This window comes from Podarcis tiliguerta, assembly GCF_965153285.1.
Source record: "Podarcis tiliguerta genome assembly, chromosome: 5".
NCBI lineage: Eukaryota > Metazoa > Chordata > Lepidosauria > Squamata > Lacertidae > Podarcis > Podarcis tiliguerta.
In genome coordinates, this window is record NC_139538.1 from 59920338 (window position 1) to 59944042 (window position 23705).

General features: G+C 40.9%; 1 protein-coding gene across 3 annotated transcripts in view; it reads right to left on the bottom strand.

Annotated features, from left to right (window-relative positions):
- Positions 1-23705, bottom strand: part of CFAP46 (cilia and flagella associated protein 46) — a 76916-nt gene that overhangs the window by 31337 nt on the left and 21874 nt on the right. For all 3 annotated transcript variants that reach the window (XM_083443461.1, XM_083443463.1, XM_083443462.1), the window contains 17 exons: positions 22779-22924; positions 20769-20908; positions 18583-18795; positions 16971-17187; positions 14865-15014; positions 13737-13844; positions 12858-13039; positions 9822-9953; positions 7693-7861; positions 7102-7180; positions 6863-7001; positions 5191-5374; positions 3993-4152; positions 2969-3129; positions 1971-2090; positions 725-793; positions 482-643 (listed from right to left, as the gene is read on the bottom strand). In XM_083443461.1, coding sequence (XP_083299587.1) covers positions 482-643; positions 725-793; positions 1971-2090; positions 2969-3129; positions 3993-4152; positions 5191-5374; positions 6863-7001; positions 7102-7180; positions 7693-7861; positions 9822-9953; positions 12858-13039; positions 13737-13844; positions 14865-15014; positions 16971-17187; positions 18583-18795; positions 20769-20908; positions 22779-22924 — 2531 coding nt within the window. The remainder of the gene's footprint in view (positions 1-481; positions 644-724; positions 794-1970; positions 2091-2968; positions 3130-3992; positions 4153-5190; positions 5375-6862; positions 7002-7101; positions 7181-7692; positions 7862-9821; positions 9954-12857; positions 13040-13736; positions 13845-14864; positions 15015-16970; positions 17188-18582; positions 18796-20768; positions 20909-22778; positions 22925-23705) is intronic.

The following is a 23705-nucleotide window of genomic DNA, read 5'->3' on the forward strand; positions in this document are numbered from 1 at the left end:
AACCACTAAATATGCCATCTCTGTGGCAACCTGAAAATCAGCATGAAAAGAAACTTTCAACATTCTCATTAAAAATGGTTTTATCATAAAGCCAAATACGTAGGACATTTATACACAGGTAAAACTCAGGATACACAGAAAATACTATCTCTTCTTTTATGGATGTGTGGAACTGAGCGATACAGTTCCCATGGAAGTGGTTTGCTCACGCAAACAACCCCTCTCTAGAATCAAGCTCAGGAAAAACTGGTTTTGCCTTCTTTGAAATAGAAGCTGGCCACATGCAGCACTGAACATTTGGCAAATGTTATGTCTCCAACTGAATCCACTGTGGTGTTCAGTTAGGTGACTGATCTCTACCCAATATATGTTGCCATAGCAAATCTGTTCCCTCCGACTCCAACAAGTCTTTCAAATTCATACAGATCTAAGAAGATAAGATAGTAGCTCCTACAAACCAAAATCTAGAAATGCTACTCACAGGTGCCAAAATGGTTTCTCTGTTCATAGCACAGCCACTTGAGTCCTGTTTAAAGGCATCTCTAATTTCATCAGGACATTCATAGCTAGCCCACTCCTCCACATTTGCGGGCAAGGCTTCACTTGGCCCTTTCTTCTTTGCTTTGTCTTTGGCCGACTGTGGCTGAAAAACAAGACTCTGCATTAAGGAAGTCTATTCCCTCTCCCCCCACTGAACATTAAAATATATTAAAAGAAAATGTACCTGTTTAGCATCTTTTGAAGATTTGTCTTTTTTAGGAGGGCTTGTTGGTGAAGTCTGATTAGCAGAAGGCTTTGGAAAAAAGAAGGGGGAAAGGAATTTTTTATTACACCATAGAATAATAATATTAATACAATATTCAGTGTTTTACACAGCTTATATACGTACATACAGTTCTGCATCTGAAGCTATGTCTCACCCCACTGGATTTCACAAAGATCTGGATCATGGGCTCACATGGGCACTTGTGAATCCTACAGGTCAACCGCCATTAGTAGCATGGCATTGTCATGTCCCGCAGCACCTCCAACCACTTTAAGCTGGGTCCCTCGGGCAGTGGGAGATGTTAGATCCTCTTCAGTAGGCCAGGGGAAAAGTTGAATTGGGTTCAGCTGCAGATTGGCCAATAGCAGCCAGACCAAGGGGTGGGCACTCATTAGGGGTGGGCCTGACTGAGTCCATCATAGGACTTCACTCAGGTCTACTCCCAGAGTATTTAAGGAAAGCCAACCCAAAACTTGGCATTTTTGTCTTTTGGATCCCCCACCCTCTCTATAATTAAGCTGTTATATACCCATCATGGAGCAGTGCGTATTTATGACCTTGCTATGGATTATGATTGGTCACTGTATTTGGGAGCGGGGAGGAATTTGTCCTTTAGATCAACTGGCTGACCTGGGGGTTTCGCCTACCTTGTAGCAATTGCCACAACTATTGTGGATGTGGCGTGAAGTCTTAGAGGGGAGGTTGTAAGCCTCTGCCTGCCCTTCTAAGGGAATGAGGTATCCCATTAAAGGGTTCGTGGAGCAGGTGCTCCTTCTAGATGCCCAGTTGGCAGCTAGGACCATAGCACTCCCCAAAGGCATTCTCAGTGGGGTAGTAGCTATTTAATGTATGTCATAGGACCCCCTCAACAACAGTTTGACTCCTGGGAAGACAGCCAACAGGCGGGTTGGTTGATATAGGTTATCCCTTTCATCTGAGCCAATGCCATTTACATCTGTAATCAATGGCCTAATTTAAACCAAAAACGTATGTTGCCACGAGTGGTCATTTAACAGGGGGTGGGGTGGCGGGTCACAATGCCTGGGCATGCAATCTGTTTCATTGGATTGGGATGCATAGGGAGTTAAAGAAAAGGAGATTTACAGAATTCTTACTTAACAATTAATTACAGAGATAACTGTTAAGAAGTAAACCATTTTCTTTGGGAGGGAAAGTATGTTTTTTATATAGAAGAGTGCCTTACTTGTTTTGCATCTTTGTTTTGTTTTGCGTCTTTTTTGCCTTTCGATTTGGGACTCGTTTGCTGAGTTGGTGAAACTTTGCCCATTGTCTTTAAAAAGGTTCCCGCTGCTGCCAGTGACACCTGAGCAAAAACAATTGCATTTGTTTTTAGTCGGGGAAGGAAACCTACAAAAGGCTGAGTTATTTACAGCCAAATGCAGAAAATGAAAGAATTTAGACAACTGGGTAGGTTTTAGAGGTTTACAGATGGTAGTGATCTCCTTTACTTTTATAAAGAGCAAACCTACACAGATGCAAGTTAATAGCCCTGATCCTAAAACTGGTTGACTTACAGAAATTCATAGAAGTGTTTCTTGTCTTACTCAACCCTCACCCTATATCTGCAGCAACCTCCTGAACCATGAGGGATGGAGAACGAGGGGAATATACTGCAGAGAGGAGAGCATGGGAAACATACAATATACTTTCATCAAAACCTATATGTAATAATCTTACTTCTTTTTTGCAAATAAACTTTTCATTACATTCTTGAAGGAAAAATACAACATCAAAGCACCATGATTTACACATGCAGTGGTACCTTGGTTCTCAAACTCAATCCATTCAAGAAGTCATTTTGACTTCCGAAATGTTCGAAAACCAAGGCACAGCTTCTGATTGGTGCAGGTACCCTGGAAACAATAGCTGACAGCTGCATCGGACATTCCACTTCTGAAAAGTGTTCGGAAACTGGAACACTTACTTCTGGGTTTTCGGCGTCTGAGAACCAAGGCGTTTGAGTACCAAGGTGTTTGAGAACCAAGGTACCACTGCATATGGATGAGCATCCTTTGAGAATTATACAGAATAAGGATAGAAAAATAAAGTCAAAAGTTGTTGTAATAATCTTACTTTTCATTCAGTCTATGCGATTGAGGGGAAGGCCAGCCAACTGTTTACAGGAAAGCTGGCATATTGACACAGTACACCAACACACCATACTTTTTATTATTTTCTTACCTGCCAAATGCGCATCACAAAAGCATATGCCATCAAACAGTGCTGCTCGTAAAAAGGCGAACTATGTCCGGAAATGACTGCCATTACCGTGTGAGCTCTAAACAAAGCTTCTATCTGCCTTATACTTCTAAAATCCTCAATGGCAATACGGTCGTTACAATCTGTGGTCAGAAATAACAATAAAGCAAACGTAACCACATTCTTTCATACGAACAAAATCCTAAATCCACACTAGGTCAATACTTTTACCAGGCAACCAAAGTGTCACAAACTTGTGAACAAGCTTCAGAACTCATGATCAGGATATTAAGCAAAATGGGGGCATGGGGAGGAGCTGGCTTGGGGGGGGAAGCGTTAAGTTTGTATTTAGCCACAATTTTAACATGGATTATATTCGCCTAGGTAAGTTTTTTTTACACCTAGTGACACTAGGATAAAGAAGCACATCTCATTCGCCATTACTTTAAAATAAAAAAATGTAACAGTTCTCTAGATCTGTCTGCAGTAAACTACACAGGATATTCATGGTAGAGAGTTTGTATTTACAGTGGTACCTCGGGTTAAGTACTTAATTCGTTCTGGAGGTCCGTTCTTAACCTGAAACTGTTCTTAACCTGAGGTACCACTTTAGCTAATGGGGCCTCATGCTGCTGCCGTGCCACCAGAGCACGATATCTGTTCTCATCCTGAAGCAAAGTTCTTAACCTGAGGTACTATTTCCGGGTTAGCAGAGTCTGTAACCTGAAGTGTATGTAACCTGAAGCATATGTAACCTGAGGTACCACTGTATCTTCATTGTAAAAGGAGAAGTCATGCAAGCTAAAATCTTGACACAGCAGAATCTATAAATTTAATATAAAAAGTACTGTTCAGAAAGGAGAACTATAAACAGAAGCCTAAACTAAAATATGTCCTCAGGGTCAAAGAGGAAGTTCTACAGGTTACTAAAATATCAGAATACACTGGAAAGAAAAACTCTGAAATAACTTATTTAAAGATATTTTAGATTTATTTCAAGATATACCTTCTTCTTCAGGGCCTTTTCGGAGAGGTTTCAGGTACAGTAATATATATACTGCCCAGTCCAGGTGTTTAATAGCTTCACTAAGAGGAAACTGATTGGAGTACAGCCATTCTGCAAATGCTATTAGATTATCAACTTTCTTTAATGAATATTCTTTTTTCTGTATAAAAACAGGGAATGCATTCTTAACCTAGTTGTTCTTGATAATGAATGAATGAATCTTTATTGCTAAAAGCTATTAAGCCATCACAATTGGTCACAATGTGAGAATACAAATAACTGATTTAAAACTGAACAATATCAGCAAAGCAAACATACAAAAAATGTAAAAATCACTCTTGCCTAGGTTAAGCACTCCACATCTCACACTCCTCCTTCTGATACTTGTCTTGGTGCCTAGCTCACAACTTATTTGCAGCCCAGACATATTTTGCAACCTGTGCAGTAGTAAATACATTATTGCCAGCCAGCAAAATAGAGATTTGCTCAAGGGGAGTTCGGTTGGAAAGAGAGCAGTTGTTCTTGAAAAATATGTTTTATTTCCTTTCAGACCAAGAGAATAAGTTTAAATATGCAACCAGGAATGCATTGATCTCAGGCAAACTATGGAACTTGTATGTTACAGCTGTTAGGAACCCAAACATCTCAAGTTAACCAACAGCATTATTTGCAAACATACTAGCAAAGCAATATTTTAAACATCTACTGGTGACTCATCATCAGTGAAAAAAAGCGGTGCAGAAAACAAATCAGAACAACAGAAATTGCATTATGAAAAGAATGTATAAGGACAACAAGAATACTACAATGAACTTTTATGCATAGTGTCTCAAGCAGCACACCACAGGTATATTTATATATATATATATATATATATATATATGAGTGCCAATAGGATTTTCTGGGCCCATGACCTACTCACAAAAGAGGACACAGATCTGCATAAACTGGTGTTATATACAAATTTATGTCCTCTTTTGCAGTTCGAGTGGATAGCCCCAAAATAAATTGGCCACACACGTAAAATGGCTGACGGAATGTGAACAGCAGAAACTTTCCCCGTAATTGTATTTCCATACTAGAAATGGCTTAACCTGTTTGATTTTTGCCTGCCATACTGCTGTTACAATCTTCACAATTTAGAAACACGTACCAGTAATATTTTAAAAGTGCATTTTAAAAGAAAGCAGATACAGACCTGTAAAACTTCAATTGCATTTTGGTAGCAAGACAACTGTCCCAGAAGATCTGACGACACAGATGCCAGACGATGCCACATATCTGACATGTACTCTTCACTTTCATCTCTGAATTTCTGAATTTCCATTATATAGTTACGCCCAAGTCTTGACTTCACCATTACCATCTGTTTAAATATTGGGCTAGGAAAAAGAATTTGACAAAATCAATGCTCATCACTGATTCGATATAAGTTGTTTTTAAGTGATATCTTAAGGCTTTTATGATGCATTTTGGAATCAGAAGTCAACATGTATGTGTGACAAGTACTTCTGTCTCCACCAATCTACAGCAACTAATCTTAGCCCAGAGTTCAGTCTGAAAAATGCATACGGGATAAATATGTATGAGACTTGAGACAATATTCTAACATAGGGAGGGATCCACCTAATGAGTCTCAGCAGTGGAAGCTTTGCACACGGACTTCCACTCATGCAATGGGCTTCTTTCTTCCCCTCTCCTCTCTAAACTGGCTCGGAAGGGGAGTGTTGGGGGAACCGCGAAAATGGTGCAAGGGGGGAGGAGAGGGGGTGGGAATCGTTCAGTCCAGCAAGCTGAAACGCTTGAGCTGATGAATGTTCAACATAGCACGTTTAATTCCTCCCACGGCGTTTACTTCTTGAGACTTGATAATGAACACTTAATTCTAATCATCACCATTATTAATTAGTTTACACACCGCTTAATGCCAAAAGAGGTTTCTCAGTATACAACAGAACCCCAGTAGCTTCTTCAAATCAGAACAGTGATTTTTGCCTTCAACTGCTAGGGAAGTTCAACTCCCGCCTGTTGTCATCTCACAAGCACGAGAGAAAAAGCACAAAATGTGGGGCAGCTGTGCTGCCAGTGGGTGCTCAGCCAAACAGTGCAGCTTCACCTTTAAAATTTGAAAGGGAGGGGGCCCTGAGACCATCCTGTACTATGCAAATACTACCAGAGGCGATTCGCTGAGTAGGGCAGAGCACAACATTAGCCTCCTGGAATGCGTGCCACTGTTGCTTGCCAGAGGAAGGGTGGTGGGGTGGTTCAGTGGTTAGCAAGGTGCAACACACACCAGCAGAACCTCTGCAGAACTATTTTGGGTGTGCTTCACTTTCAACCTACTCTCCTTCTCCCATTAAGGTTCTACCTCTCTTCAACACTTCCTCCTAGAGTTCCACACTCCCTCTCCATCTTTTGGATTTTTAGGTTGTAAAACAACAGGGACGCGGGTGGAGCTGTGGGTAAAACCTCAGTGCCTAGGACTTGCCGATAGTATGGTCGGCAGTTCGAATCCCTGTGGCGGGGTGAGCTCCCGTCTTTCTGTCCCAGCTCCTGCCCACCTAGCAGTTCAAAAGCACCCCTAAGTGCAAGTAGATAAATAGGCACCGCTTTATAGCGGGAAGGTAAACGGCGTTTCCGTGTGCTGCGCTGGTGCAGGCTCGCCAGAGCAGCTTCATCACGCTGGCCACGTGACCCAGAAGTGTCTTCGGACAGTGCTGGCCCCCAACCTCTTAAGTGAGATGGGCGCACAACCCTAGAGTCGGACACAACTGGCCTGTACGGGCAGGGGTACATTTACCTTTAGCTTTAAAACAACAGTAAGCACCAGCAACCCCCAACACATCCTAGGAACAATCCAAACAGCTTACAGTCTGTGCTTAGTTCGTGGGAGCATCTGATTAGCTTCATCTAAGACTTTGAGGCCTGCCTCCCAGTCATGTTTATCAGCATGTACTTGGAACAGTAATATATATAAGAACGTCCTTAAGTTCAAATCCTCATCAGCACCTTTGAAACAGATTAAAAGCAATATTTTAGATATTGCAAAGCCAATACAGCTACCTCACAAAAACCAAGCAAACATCATGATCAGAGGATGAGAACTTACCTGAATGCCCATCTGAGAAACTACTGCTTTGAAAGTCTGTTGTAGGCCACTGATGCACGTGTAACATACGCTCCATTTCCTAAATAATGGAGTAGAGGTGGGGGGAGTGTTCATGAACATTTGAATACAGTTTTGACAAAGCAAACTTCTCTGAAGGAAGGTCTATTTGGCTGGCAAAACAGCTCGAAGAAGGTGTGCCTTCAATGGCAGTAGGCTGTGGACATGTAAGAGAGATTTGGCGGTTCGTGGGCTAAGGAGCCAAGAGAATGGGGAAGTGAAGGGCTGTTGATTAATTAGTTATTTTAAAGACCCAGTCATAGAAGTGTAGAGTTGGAAGGGACCACAAGGGCCATCTAGTCCAACTCCCTGCAATGCAGGAATCTTTTACCCAACATGGGGCTCGTACTCACAACCCTGAGACCAGCAGTCTCATGCTCTACCAACCAGCAAATTCAGGCCCTCTTGGTAAATGCCACATAACAGTATGAGTGAACTAGCCCTGATTTAGTTTTAAGTTGCTCGTTCCGTTTTGAATTGTCTGAAGGCAAAACATTCCCATGAGAGGTATTAGATATAGATACTATTTATTACCTGCTTATTTTTGGCTTCTGATGCTTTATTGATGCTCTTGATAATGATTTCAGTGGGCTTCTTGAGCTGCTGTCTATCTGCTGAGGAACCAATGAAGGGTAAGCAGCCATTCCAGAAGTGTCTAGCTGCTATCATAGCAAGAGCAAGAGACCCAGCTTCTCCTGCATACCTAGGAAGGTGGAAAACACAATACAGTCAGGTGGCTGCTGCAAAATGTAGTAAAAATTTGATTCAATTACAGTGCAGCAAGCCCAGTATCCTTTTGTAAGGATAAGATATCACATTTCCTAAAAGTATTAAGGGATTCACTTCATAACAAGAGGGGTATGTTTTCTGTTAATGAAAAAAGTCTATGGAAAATGTGCATCTGTTCCCACTCAAAAATATATGTATAGTAAAGAAAAAAATGGTGTAATTATGAATGGAACTCCAAATTATTTAACAGATTCCTGTGGTTTTGTTGAAAATAATTTCCCATTGCCACACTTTTTAAAAAATAACCACAGTTACATTTGCAGTAGAGAGGATCCTCCATGCCCATAATTATAATTTTTGAGGAATTATATACCATCTGGTCATCAATTCATAGCAGTTTTCCCTCAGGTTAGCACAAGGTGAAAAAATAATGCAACATATCCAGATGTTTTCCCAAATGTCAGAACTTACTAGATGACCTAAATATTGCATCCAGTTTATCATTAAATTTTAAACAGAGGTGTGTTGCTGAACAGAACCTATCAGTACTTTATAGATGTTTCTTATCGCCAATTGGTATCCCTCCCCCTCAAATGCAGTCTGTTCATCAAAATGGAAATGTTGCACTGATACTTCCTTACATAAATTTTTATCTGCAGATATTCAGACCATCTGTCCATAGTATTTTTAACCTCAGAGGTACAGATTAGAGCCATGTATCTATAAAGGTGATGTTATTTCCATAAAAGACATTTTTTCTAATGCTCCATTAAGATTGAAATCCAAATAATGGAGCTATTTAACCCTTAACCAGCTTCAAGCTACTTTCATATCTATCCTGAACACATTTCCCATTATGAGATGCCAATTTAAATACATCAGAGTATATAATAATTTCACAGGGTGTGGAAGTTGCAATGTGAGATGGTTTGATGCCATGCCTGGAGAGCAAACAAGTGGGAGAAGCCATGCCTGCTTTCCCTCCCCCACAAATATGGAAAGTGCAAATATATCTATTGTCCATGTGGCAACTCGTCAAAAGAACTGAAAAAACATGTGGCACAATAATTAGTAACTTCAAGCCTCCGCAAAAATGTTTCTATAATGCGTAAGCCACACTGCTGAGAACTTTTAAAAAAAGTCTGCTAGATCTCTGGGAGACCCAGCCCCTTTTCAAGTCCCAGGTGAGGGTGGTCAACATTCCTGTCCCTGGTTGCTTAGAAACAGTGATGCAGCATCCTTAGCGCCTCTGCATCTGCAGCCTTAGAACAGTGGCTCCATATTTCACTGTTTTACTTTTTTGAACAAATGAAAGTGAAGGGTCTTGGGGCCTTATACATGTGTATTTCCTGCCAGTCACCCTAGACCCAGTAAGCCATAGTTGGGTACCATGATGTTTGAAGAAATCAATAGCATGCTACGATAGCTCAGTCGGCAGAGCATGAGATTCTTAATTTCAGGGTTTCGAGCCCCATGTTAGGTGAAAGATTCCTGCACTAGATAACCTTCATGGTTATCTAGTGCATGGACATCTAAAGGCAGCCTGTTTAGGGAAGCTTTTAATGTTTAATAGGTTATTGTATTTTAGTGTTTTGTTGGAAGCCGCCCAGAGTGGCTGGGGGACACAGCCAGATGGGCAGGGTATAAATAATAAATTATTATTATTATTGTTAATATTGTTATTATTGTTAATATTGTTATTGTTATTGTTGTTGTTGTTGTTATTATTATTATTATTATTATTATTATTATTATATTCCAAATCTACAATTCTGTAATTCTATGCTGTAAGCAGAATATGAATGTTCTGCATAGGTAAAAATTCTGATTTTGTCAATACTCTTCATTGCATGGGCTTTGCATATGTATGGGGTATATACAATTGTTATTTTAAAGGAAAGGAAACTTAATATGATCCAAAACGTGCAACATACCTTGCACTTTCAACAAAGAGTTTTGATGCCGCCAAACGCATATGTTTCTTCCCAGCCAAATTTTCCATCATACTCTTCCCCTGTGTACAAGCAGCAATGCTTAGCATTCCCTGTCTCTCCGCATAATCGCTCCTGTAAAAAACAAGCCATTGCCAACTGGAGTTAACATTACCATACAATATAGGTCAAAAACTAGGCTTTAAAACCATCTGCCAGCACAAGGATGTCCGTGTCCCTTGGTGGGCAGCATCTACCTGTGGAACGCTCTGAAAATCAGATTGTCTGAACTTGATACAAGTTCACACTTCAATTGTATAAACACTAGATATTGTTCCAACACAGAAAAGCTAAACAGAAAGCTAAAATTGGAAGAAAAAAACCAACAGCCACCTCATATACCACCTAAGTAAATAAAAACCTGGAACTCATTCTACCTTCAGGTAGGTAGCTGTGTTGGTCTGATGCAATCGAAATAAACAAAAATATTTTTTTTGTCCAGTAGCACCTTAGAGACCAACTAAGTTTGTTCTAGGTTTAAGCTTCTGTGTCTGAAGAAGTGTGCATGCACACGAAAGCTTATACCCAGAACAAACTTAGTGCTACTGGACAATTTTTTATTATTATTATTCATTCTATCTTGTCTGCCTTATCTGCTTCTTTTTGGGAAAAGAGAGATAAAAGACTACAGTTGAAAAGCGCTGATTGGGAGTTTCAGTTCTGAGGCATGGATTAAGGTGGGTGAGAGGGGGGACGTGCCCCAGGTAGTAGGTTAGGGGGGCATTCTGCGTAGGAGAGGAGAGAGGCATGCCATGCCTGCTGCACAGTGTCAGTAACTTGTTAGTTTAGTAATATCTACATGATCCTTGTTCTGATGTTATGTCTGAATAGCTCAAGAGATTTTGATAACAAAGCTTATCCTTTCATTCATGAATTGTTCTAGAACCTGATACAAATCCAATGTATTCATTTTATCCAAGATGACCAGTGATCTGGCCAATTGTATTCTGCTTGTGGCAAAATCTGAAGCATCTGACTTCACAGGGAAATTTCCTGTCCATTTGCATAAATGTCCGTGGTCGTTTCCTTGGCAGAAACAGCACATGGCCATTCTGTGCACCATCTGCAAAAGCCCATAGTACCAGCCTGAAGTGCCAGCCGATTTAGGCTTGGCAGCCTCTTTGTGCTGGTATGAATGTTTTCATTTCCAGAATGTACTCTACAACTTGAGAGACTAGTTCTTGCTACAGCAGTGGCGTTCGGACAAGATTTATTTAAAGGAATTCCATTGCAAAGAGGGGGATTGCACCTTTAAAATCAAAGTCTCCACGCAAAATGTTATGCCTCCACACAGCTCTGAGAGGCTGCTTCAGCTCTTCTTCGGTATTTTTATAGTATCATTATTATAATGTTACAATATAATGTTACACGATATTATCTCAATGTTGAAAACCACCTTGGGTACCATTTTTGAGGGGGGAAAATATCACAACAAATCTGATAAACTGAAATGGTCTAGAGGACATGCAAAAGGCATTTGGATAATATACAGTTCAAAACAACCTATGCTGTTAAACGTGAATGAAAATGAATAGGGGTTTGGGAAGGCTTCTCATATCAAGCTGAAATGCTAAAAATCATTTACAAGAAATAATCTGGACAGCTGGGATATACAAATTATTCATGTACAAATTGCAGATATTGGAAACTGGGAGGATTCAGCATAAAAATGGGCCAAGGAGAAAGAAGAAGCACTTCTTTTCTACCTCCTGGTTTTCTGCTTAAGACTTCATCCTCCTGTGGTTGATTCTCTCTCTTTATTTATTTATTTATTTATTTTAAAAAGGGTCAATGTTACATGCAACTGTATACCATGTTTAGTTTGGCCCTATTTAGGTACTTTTACCCTTGTGACTATCCTGAACATAGACAGAGACAACCTAGGGCAAATAGTACAATGCAATAATTATTATATCCGTTAGAGGTCAGCAAAGTTCTATTATACACATTCAGAAGGAAACTGTAAAAGCATTTTCCCAAACCCTGCTATGCCATATTTATCTTTCAGTTCGAATATTCATAATGAACTGTATTTATCAACAGCATGAAAACTATCGGGTTAAAGTTGGCTAAAAGACACTGATAAAAGATGGGATGCTATTTCCATTCATTAGATATGGGAATGGAATGGAAAACCCGACAGAGTATTTCACAAACTAAGGAATGCTTGCGAACAAAATATTTCATATACAGCTATGTAGTTCAAGAAAAAGATGCGGATAAAATAAATTCATCCACAAAACCACTATTCAATAGTCAATACTGCAGAGACTGAAGAGCAAGAGAATGACCACCCAAGGGCCCATACTGATGTAACGGGGAATATCTCAACAGACGTAATGGGATGCAGGATTGCATGGCCTCTTCCCTGGAGTAATTTCAATCATCCCACCACAAACAATGTGGTTAAATATAACAAGCATCTTATACCAACTTCAAAGCCTAGTTAAGAGAACTTGGAACCTTGTAGCTTTAACTAACAGTTAATGGTGTCAAAATATTACTTAACCGAGGCAAAGATGGAATGGGGAAATTCCTCTTGGAAGGGTCTGTGCTGTTCCAAATATTTTCACTGCTGCTAAGAGATCAGCTCTGTTACATCTGCACCAGGTTCTGCACCAGTGAAAACCCTGCATGATGGGTCTCCCCCCCTCTCAAAACTGGTTTGGGGGGGAGGATTGGGAGAACCCCCAGAACAGGGCATAGGGGGAGAGATGGGGAGATCACTCTGCCTGGTAAGCTAATAAACATGCACGGATGGAAAATTTGTAATAATACAATGTTGAATTCCACCCCATATTTCAATATAATTAATGGGGTGGTATTCAATTAAGTTTTACTCAGAATGGATCCACTGAAATTATGAACATGATGAAATTAGGTCCATTAATTTTAACAGGTCTACTCTGGGTAAAACTTAGTTGAATACCACCCAATGTTTCTTAGAAGTCGAGATTTGTAAGTCATGCATCTACTTACATTGCCTTTTTCTTTGCATCCGTGTTGTATGCTGCTTTATCATCTAATTCCAAAGCCTTCTGAGAGCAAGTCATAACCATTTCATGATCATGGATGGTGTGTGCAAAATGTGCAAGTCTGGTCATTGTCTGAAGTTCCACGAGTGAGTCTGACCAACTGCACTCCAATGCCATTTTCACCAACTGCAAATGATAGTCAGATAATATTTTCCTGTGTCCACAATGCCAACATCTAATATTTTCATTCTAAGATATTTCACAGAATGAGATGTTGCACACTGTTGTTGCGCAGCACTGGGAGCACCTGATGCTGCAGTGCTGCGCAAGTATGGATCTATTTGGAAACAGAGATGGCAAACCACTGAGAGTACCATGCAGAAGTGGGATATAATACACGAGCAAATAAAATTGAGGAAAACTCTTCGAAGAATTCAAATAAACCTATCTGCTTTGCATTGGAATTGAAATCCTAAAGGGAACCATGTTCTCAGTGCCTGTTTTTTTAGAGCACAAAGCCTTCATAGTGTTTCTCAAGAGGCTCAGAATGTAGATAGAATCACACACTTTGGATCATGTGGGCAGAAGAAAGAGAATAATTGAATCTCCTCTTAATGAGAACACTAGCAAAGGGGTAGCAGCCCTGGCCAGAGTTAGTCCAGGACATTTGTAGGTTGAGTTGGCTTGCATGTAAGCCGAAAGGTGACTTGGCAGGAACACACAATTACGTGAGCTCCCAGAGAAGAAATGGCGTTTGCAGCTGTGCTCATGTGAGTGAGCTAAACCCTGGTTTGGTTTGGCTCGGCTTGCCATCGTTTGCCTCACTTAAAGCAAGCTACTAGCTGTAATTGCACACATACAGTCAAAAGAACAACATACGTACATGAGAGAGGTTTGGAAGCGAAAACTCCATGAGACCCAAACCATTGCAGGAGTACATTTCCAAACCAATAAAAACTTTTGCCATGGGATTGAACCCCTCTTCATTCCCCTGAATAGAAAGAGACATCAATATTCAGGGTGTTTGCAGAAAACAAGGCATATTATTGAATAGCTAAGGACCGATACTTTACACTACTTACTAATCCACATGGATAACTCTATAATGACTTTGGGTTGTATCTAATGGTGGTTTTGCTTTAATGTAAAGAACTGCTGCTTGGGCGAGTGAGGGCACCTGATTTGTTCCCTCAATCCACTTAAGTTGCCTGCCCCTCCTGACAAGCTGCTGCTGAAAGTCGAGGATTTGCTGGGACAGAATGGGATGCAGTTTAGAGGATTGCAGCAGAAGGGGGCAGACCTGCAAAAACAGGGCGCCCTGACTTCCACAAGCAGAAGTGCTTCCGGTTAACTGCCTGCTTTCCTGTATGAGAATGGGAAAGGAGGAAATGAGCTCTCTTTGCAGTAATGACTCTACAGTGGCACCTCTGGTTAAGAACTTAATTCATTCTCCAGGTCTGTTCTTAACCTGAAACTGTTCTTAACCTGAGGTACCACTTTAACTAATGGGGCCATCTAGTGTCACACTGTATATTGCGCTTAAAACACACTTAAAACGTTTTACAGTGGTACCTCAGGTTAAGAACTTAATTCGTTCTGGAGGCCCGTTCTTAACCTGAAACTGTTCTTAACCTGAGGTACCACTTTAGCTAATGAGGCCATCTAGTGTCACACTGTATATTGCACTTAAAACACACTTAAAACGTTTTACAGTGGTACCTCGGGTTAAGAACTTAATTCGTTCCGGAGGTCCGTTCTTAACCTGAAACTGTTCTTAACCTGAAGCACCACTTTAGCTAATGGGGCCTCCTGCTGCTGCTGTGCCGCTGCTGCACGATTTCTGTTCTTATCCTGAAGCAAAGTTCTTAACCCGAGGTACTATTTCTGGGTTAGCGGAGTCTGTAACCTGAAGCGTCTGTAACCCGACGTACCACTGTATTCCGTCCCTGCAGTATTTATAAAGAAGTGCCCAACATTGGACTTTATTTTTTCAAACAAATAGGCTTGCTACCTCGTCATCGACTCCAAGCCACTTCCCAATCTGATGCTGAACTAGCTGTTTGGCTTTCACCCAAGTAGCAATGACCTGTTGACGCATAGCAGCAGGGACTGGCTCATCAGGTACACTCCCATTTGGCAAATGCATAGCAAATTCGCAAACCTAAAGAGGAATATTTTGCAAATGTGAAAGAAGAAAAAGTTAATGCATGCACACAATTAACAAATATTCTGTTTTATCCAGTTGTTGAACTGAGATTAGTACACTTGGTATATTTTCTACCAAAAAAATCAATGGTGAGATTCATAATCTTGGATTGCTTGCTTGCTTGCTTATTTATTTATTTATTTATTTATTTATAATATTTCTATACTCTCAAGGCATCGTACATAAAACACACACAATAGAACCACATATACAAAAAGAGCATAATATTGTTCCTTGATCTTTGAGACAAGGCACATAAAAAATCAAAATCAATGCATAATTATGAATTGATCATACCACTGTTGAGTTAAATACGCTAAAGGGCCTGCCGTTAAGGCTAAAATAATATTTTCTTACTAGAGATGGCAGAGCTTTCAAGGGACACCTTGGAATGACTTGGGGGTTTTCTTGGGGGAGGGAAGTGGGAAAGATAAATCAGGAAACCTCCCCAAAATTCCTAGACCAATCTCAGCTGATCCCACCACAAATCTCCAACACTTTACTCATTCTCCAAATCTACCAAGCCCCAGAACACACCCTCCATTTCCCTCCCCTCCCCTTGGTGGTGGAATGGTAGCAGCAGTAGCAGCAAGCAAGACAGCTGAAAATTGTGCCTCTTTCCCTCTCCTCCTTCCCCTCTGCCTTGTCGCTATGAAGGGACAGAGTAGACAGTAGTAGCTGTACTTGTTTCAGGGGCTCCTGACATTGTCTAGCTCACCATTATTCTTTAAACCCTAGTGTGAGCACCTTGAATTGTACCCAGAAACAAACTGGCAGCCAACAAAAAGCTGTTGTAGAATAAGCATTCATGTGAGTTCTAGAGGCAACACCAGCAAGCAATCTTGGACAAGCTGAAATTTCCAAGTCATCTTCAAGAGCAGCCCACATAGAGCACATTGCAGTATTCTAATCTGGAAGTTACCAGAGCACAGAGCGCTATGGCCCAAAGGGACAAGCCAGTCGGAGCTGGAAATACAGTGGAACCTTGGTTGTCAAATGTAATCCATTCTGGAAGACCGTTTGACTTCCGAAACGTTTGACAACCAAGGCGCAATGGGCGGTCGGCCATTTCAATGGATAAAAGGGAGAAACGCACCTCGGAAGCCGTTTGACTTCCAAGGCGCGTTCGAAAACAGAAGCATTCACTTCTGGGTTTTTTGTGTTTGGGTTCCGAGATGCTCAAAAACCGAGGTTCCACTGTAAATAATAATAATAATAATAATAATAATAATAATAATAATAATAATAAATTTATTATTTATACCCAGTCTCTCTGGGCAGCTCCCAACAAATAGGCACTCTTAGCCACTGAGGATCCCTGAGCTTCAAGTGACCGTGTTGGATCCTGAAGCTGCAAACCTGCTCTTTCAAGCAGAGTGCAACTCCATCCAAAACAAGCTGTTTTCCCATCTGCTGGACTCAAGAACTTGGAGCACATAATGCCATTGTCTCTTTGGGATTCAGTTTCAATTTGTTGACCCACATCAACCCATTGCTGTTTCAAGCACCAATCCTCCATGCAGTTAAACAAGATGCATTATGCCAGTTCAAGGATACATTTCAGAAAGGAAAAAAAGGAGCTGGAAGGGGGCACAGAGCAGAGCCAGTGAGAGTGCAGAGTGTCCCAAGGGACAGACAGAGAGGCTTGGGGGGCCACATTCAGATCCCAGGCCTGAGGTTACCCACCCATGGTTTAGGTCATACTCAACTAGATGGACTAATGATCTAACTTTCTCATGCAGCTTTCCATGCTCCTAATATGAATAAATATCCTCTTTTACACCCAAGGCCCTGGACAACTGGGAGCAAAACAAACAGCACTTTCTTGCCCAGGCTTAACAAGCTGGCCAGCCCAGCTCTACATAGCCTGTCCTCCATACAGAAGACAAATGGGATGAAAAAAAGGTGCACCTCTATGGCTGCTTTAATATCATGGATCCCAGCCGAATCCACAGATAACACTGGCGCGGAAGATAACGTTGGTACTTTTGGAGCAGCCTTTCTACGTTTGGTGGGCCCTTCTTCCGGAACTTTCTTTTCATCAGGTTTGGAAATAGGCTTTGGGATCCAAGGAAGAATTAGGCCCCGAGCCAGAGCGTTACATAATGTCACCAAAATAGTAGTATTCCTGAACAAGAAACAAAACGAAGGACGGAAAACCACCCACAAAGATATTGTTACAAACAGAATATGGAAGCACGTTTCGCCACCTACATAAATAAATAAAAATACATGCGAAGATTAAAATGCATATGCTCTGTATAACATACCTGAAAATTATGGTAAGAATATACAAATATGCTAACATTTAAGTAAGAAATATAAGCTCAGTGACCAAAATGGGGGGAAATTCTCATACCTCCCAATCTTCCTGGGATCAGAATTAAAGCTCACAAGTCCTCCATTCAACTTCTTGCCATGTCTGAGTGATAACAGAGTGTTTGTAACAATCTCCTTTTAGCTAGTTGTTGTATGACCGAGGGCCTCTCTCATCCAGTCTCCTTTCCAAATAATGCTTGAAAAGTGTAGGCTTATGTACAGTATGGTAATAGCACTGACACTATATTCCTGTCCTGACACAATAGAAGGGGAATAGACTGTTTCCCTCTACATATTGTGGGTGAAATATGTGCAAGTCCTGGAATGCAGGACTGCACTGCCTCCTAAGAAATACCTTTTTTTTGTATTGTCAGCAGCTCCATGTGAGGGAGAGTGTACCACTTTCACAACTCAGCAGGGACCATGTGGAAGTGTCAGTTGTAAGAATCATTGCCTCTACATGGGGTCTATATCTATGGCTGCCACAAGCTGTAAGATGACAGTGGCCTGGAAAATGGATTTCGCAAACCGTGGTGGCTGCCAGGGTAGAACGCCTACAGCATACATTCAACACCTTTGTGTGATCCCTGCTGGCAGAACTGCATAGCCCCCTCTTGACTAACATGTAGCCAATAGTCTGAACTGGTTACAAAACATCATCCAGTTTTTTTCAACAGGAAAAAAATGAAATACAATTATAAACCAGTAAATTGTTCACAATAGCTTACATACTAGTTATATTTGTAATTCAGCTGGCCTGCAAACCATGTCACATAGCCTGTCTTCATTTAAAAAAATAAAACAACCAAAACTTTTAAAAACTCAAACCAGCTTGATTTTAATTGTTAACTATTTACAATAAACCCTATGCATTAAATCTGAATGCACCTAGCAGAATCTGTCTAAATGCCAAGCTATTCAGAATTAAGGAAATGGTGCATGCACACATTTTCCTTTTGACTATGCACAGCACAGTTTCATTGCTATTGGCCACTCTGCTGTCACTTATAAAAACTGTCACTATTTCAGATGAATGAGATTTGGGTAGATAAAGCATATAAAGTATGAAAATCAGCTGAAACATGCTACTAATTAATAACCAATGTATTTTAGTGATGCTGAGGCACAGCCTGGTAAAAATAACAGTTATGGCGTTAGTAAAATAATTCTGCATAAAACATCCCATCAAACTTTTAGAACTTACCCAAAATGTCCAATATTCCTAACTGCACTGAAAAGAGTATGCAGGGATTCCACAAGTTCTCTTTGTCTTTTCGCAGCAATAAGGTGTTTATTGTGATTTAAGACATACACTACAGTGTTATGTACAATCCATGCTTCATTTAACTCTTCTCCAATTTTGGCAGCCCGTAGAAAGTTTTCCATAGCATACTGAGACAAGCGGTCAATCCAGGAGCTATGAAATTAAGAGCAAGCAAGGATTTTTATATTGCTCCCCCTGCTCAGAATAAAACAGCAAAATGCACACACTAAGGAGTACCAGCCCTCAAGTCTCTCAAACACTATTATTTCCAAATGCTACCATTAAGATATCTATAGTTCAATCCTCAGGCCTTCTTTTTGCTTTTCTGTTTTACTAAGACCAAAGTAACCCAGGGTCATGAATACACTCATGCTCCTTAAATGTACATATTCATATATAGATGAACAATCGCCAACACAACCTTCATATAGAAACACAGAGTATTCTGACTTCCCAAGGATTGACAAGGCAGAGTTGTGTCAGAATGTGGACACCTATGGTTTCCCCAGATCCTGATCTCCACATTGCCAGCCACTGCCTCAACTTTCTAAAAGTCCACTCCATCCACCCAACCAACCAACCAACCAACCCACAACTGAAGTTATCTTCTGCCCCACATGAGAAAGGTTTTCTCTAATGAGCAAAGAGTAGTCTTGGTGGATTTTCAATAGGAAACAAGATTGGGAAAAGGATGCGATTACCCTTATTATCAAAGTCCAGTCCCATTGGCCTTTTACAAAAATGGAAAGTGATGAGAACTTGATCAAACCATATTCCCCCATCCTAAACGTTACATCTTCTAGGAAAGTCTGGTCTAAACTGGCCCAAGTTAATGTGCAGTAAAATAGATATTTGACCATAGTCCCTTTGCATTTGTTTCTACCAACCATTCTGACCGGGAGGAGTTGTGCATTTGGTCTGAAAATTTTGGAGCTCCAAGCTTAATGAAGTATCAGCTTTTACAGTTTGATAGTACAACCATGAGGCAGCAAGGTATGTATGCTGGCAGGAGAAATAAAACGACGGAACAACCATTGTCAAAGGGAATGCAGATGAAAATAATTAAGGATGAATAATTTCCCACTAGATACTTCTTTGGTGCAATGCTTTCTTAAACCGCGTACAGATTTCTAATTATTTTAATGTGGGCCTGCTGCTTTTCAGCTGCAGGATTCTGTCTAACTTATCTAACAGGGTCCCTCCAGGACATGAAAGATCAGTGAACCACTCTGCCTTGCTTTTCTGGAAAGCTGAAATATGCAGCCATGTAGCTTCAAGCGGCATTTCCAGTAGCAGCAGTTCATATTGTCATGCCCCATGCATCGCATGTCATGCTTATTTAACAAATTTATGTCTTCTTGCTTCCAAGTTGGACTGAAGCCTTTGCCTCTTTTTTTAATTAAACATGAGAGATCTGTTTCAAGGGTCTCTGTTTCAAGTATTTATTTGGCACTGCATATAAAACCAGCTGACCCCGATTGCCTAATATTTTTTAATCCCAGACAGTTGTGGTGTCCATTTATTCATATACCCTAGTAGTTAGTAGTTAGCTCTGTGGGGAGGGGGACTCTGTGGCTGGGCATGCAATATGCATTTTTGTACATACTACTTGGCTGGACAAATCCATCGCAAAAATTGGAGAAGTGCAAGTTTCCAAGTATGGCTATGTTTCATAGAATCATAGAATTGTAGAGTTGGAAGGGACCAGGAGGGTCATCAAGTCCAAAGCCCTGCAATGCAGAGTTTATTGCCCAACATGGGGCTCAAACCCACAACCCTGGGATTAATAGATGTACTTATTAATATAATTGTGATAAATGTACTGTAGAGTCAACTTTTACTGGACAGATTTGGGTGTCAACAATAAGCTACCCTCAAAGTATATTCTTGCCAATATTAATTACTGTGAAAAATGCAGGTGTGGAAAAATGACTACACAGACATGTCATTAGAGGCCAATATTCAAATTTTGCATTTCAGAGTTTAGACAACCACACAAAAGATGAGCACTTAACATTCACTTAAAGATCACATTCACAATTCAAAAATTAGTATACATATGTAACTGCTCTAAGGGTTAATTGCAGTGAGAGCATGAGAAAAGCAGGTTCTTCAGATCAAACCACCTGTATGTCTTCCATTCTGATTCATGCCCAGTTTGTGTTTTGTGCATAGCATGTCCTGCAGAGTGCAAACTCGTATCTACAGGGACAACGGCGGGATCATTCAGCTGGACACCTTCCGTTCTTAATAACTGAATAGTAGCCTAAAAGAGGAGGCACAAGAGGAAAAACAGAAAAAAAGGCATTGATGGCATATGTGGCATCAAAATTATACATCTTCTAAAACATAAGTGGGGACACAGGTGGCGCTGTGGGTTAAACCACAGAGCCTAGGACTTGCCGATCAGAAGGTTGGCGGTTCGAATCCCCACGATGGGGTGAGCTCCCATCGCTCGGTCCCTGCTCCTGCCAATCTAGCAGTTCGAAAGCATGTCAAAGTGCAAGTAGATAAATACCTCCTCTGGCAGGGAGGTAAACGGCATTTCTGTCCGCTGCTCTGGTTTGCCAGAAGTGGTTTGTCATGCTGGCCACATGACCCGGAAGCTGTATGCCAGCTCCCTCGGCCAGTAAAGCGAGATGAGCGCTACAACCCCAGAGTCGGTCACGACTGGATCTGATGGTCAGGGGTACCTTACCTAAAACATTGTCTTCACTGACCAGCAGAAGCTCTCCAGGGTGGGAGTGCCAGCTTGGCCCTGTGACCATGGGTGCTCAGGGCTGTGGGTGCCATGCAGTGTGCATGGCCCTGGCACCAAAATATGTGGGTGCCAGGCCCCTTCATGGGGAATTTTGTGGGTGCTCGGGCACCCAGGGAGTTGCCACCTATGCTCCACGTTTTCAGGGGATTGAACATGGGCAAAGTAGATGCTTTACCCCTGAGCTACAGCTGTCCTCCTTACAGGAGAGGGAAGGAAGGGAGCATGCCAGCCGAACACTAATATGCAGGTTTCTCTACATGTTTTGTCAGCTCAAGCAATCCGTCTTTCAATAATCCGTCACACTGGGGGGAAAGGCAAAGCTTATCTGAGGAGGAGAGCCGGGAGAAATGTACTGCTGTGTCATGCGGGAGGAAAAAACTGAGGGGAGCATGCCTGCCTCCCGCAATTCTTCGCCCCTGCCTGTGATCATGTGATAAGAATAAACCCACACCATTGGCCCGGCATCCCACAAGGTAAATTATCAAACTCTGAAGAACAATACTTAGTAGCATCCTTTTAACCCTGTACTTTTAGAGAAATTCCATCCTTTGGATCTTTTAGTGTGGTAGCACCCACACTTTGGAAATCCTTGCCGATTGACACCATGCAGGTGCCTTCATTGTATTCTTTTAGGTGTCTGCTAAAAGCATTTTTGTGTTGGCAAGCCTATCCAAACATGTAGACTGTTGACATATGTTTTAATCTAGTTTTTACCTTATCATTAATTTAATTATTTTAAAATGTTTTAAATAGCTGTTTTTAACAGTGTGGTGTGTGATGTTTTTTTTTTTTACTGATAATTGTTTTGTGCTGTTCTTTTTGTAAACCACTTTGATGTTTTATTACAATTAAGTGGAATATAAGTCTTTTGAAACAAATGAAACCAAAGTTTATATATATAGGCATTTCCTTTTCACGGTCAAATCAATGATAATACTATTGGTACTGCTTACATAAAGTTGAAAAAGAATCTTTCAATATACCAATACTCATCAGAAGACTAGTGGAGGAGCCAATATTCCCACTAAAAATTATTAATATTGCTGAGCCTGCATTAAGCATACCAACATACATATTCTGACATTCCATGTTTCCAGAGAAGGCGGGAGTAATGATGAGAAGAAACCCTGTGACAGTTTAAGTGCAAGAAACCCAATTAAATAGTGTGTGGATTTCAGAGCTCTACTCATATAAGAGATAAACAGCATAAGCACTTGCATTAGACAACATTTTTATGGCCCTTTCTCTCGTAAATAAGCAGCCATCAGTAGCTAGCTTGCATAAGTGGATATCACTGCCTTATTAGCATTGCATATATGAAACCAAGGGCAGAAAGAAAGAGATAATTATTTTGATCGCTGTACAATTTACTAACCTCTGCATTAATGAATCTTACTTCTGCTAAAGTTCTTAATAAATCTCTTTCTAAAGAGAAGCATTTGGTGGGTGAAGGTAATTCTCTTTGCACACTTGCTTCCTGTTCCTCATCTGCCATAATAATACTTGCCTTTTTCTTGAATACTAGGAAAAAGAAATAATGTGCATTATTTTAACAACTTTTGTATGCAGGCATGTGTTTACGTAAACTTTTAAAATGATAAGGCCCTCCTTTCCAGTTTTAAATTTGTTTTCCCCCCATTAACCATGCAATTCAAATTTCCTTTGAGTTCTTGGTTGTTAGAAATACCATGCAGACATACACTATCCTTATATTACATTCTGTAGCTGTTGGGGTACAATTTAAGTACAGATACAGATTACAATATGGTTGCTATGACCTGAAATGACAAATTCTGGTATCTGAGGCATGGGAGCAGATACTTCTGGCTCAGGGTGCAGCGTCCAAAGAAAGCATGCATGTGAAGGGAGCAGCTGAACTTCCAAGAGGTTATTTTGGTTGGGAGGGAGAGACAAGGAACATTTGGTAGATCTAGGGATGACCCTGTGGATTTCAGCAGGTCTACAGGTAGAGTCTAGCACAAAATCTATTTACCACTAGACTAATGTTATCCATATCTAAATTTCTGTTGCCGATGCCACTAACACACACATCCCAATTCCAGGGGCTGATCTGGCACTCAATCCCCCCCCCGGACACCCAAGACCCCACTAATGTTGACAGCATCAGCAAAATTAATTACTAAATTAAAAATGACACAGCTCTGGGGTAGAAGAAGCCCATTTGATAAGCAGAGAGAAGGTGATAATTCTCTTTCCAGATTATCTACATTCGGACCTTGAGCCAAAAAAAGGCGAGCCATTCTGCTCATTCTGGCTCACTGTTATATCAAATGTGGGAATT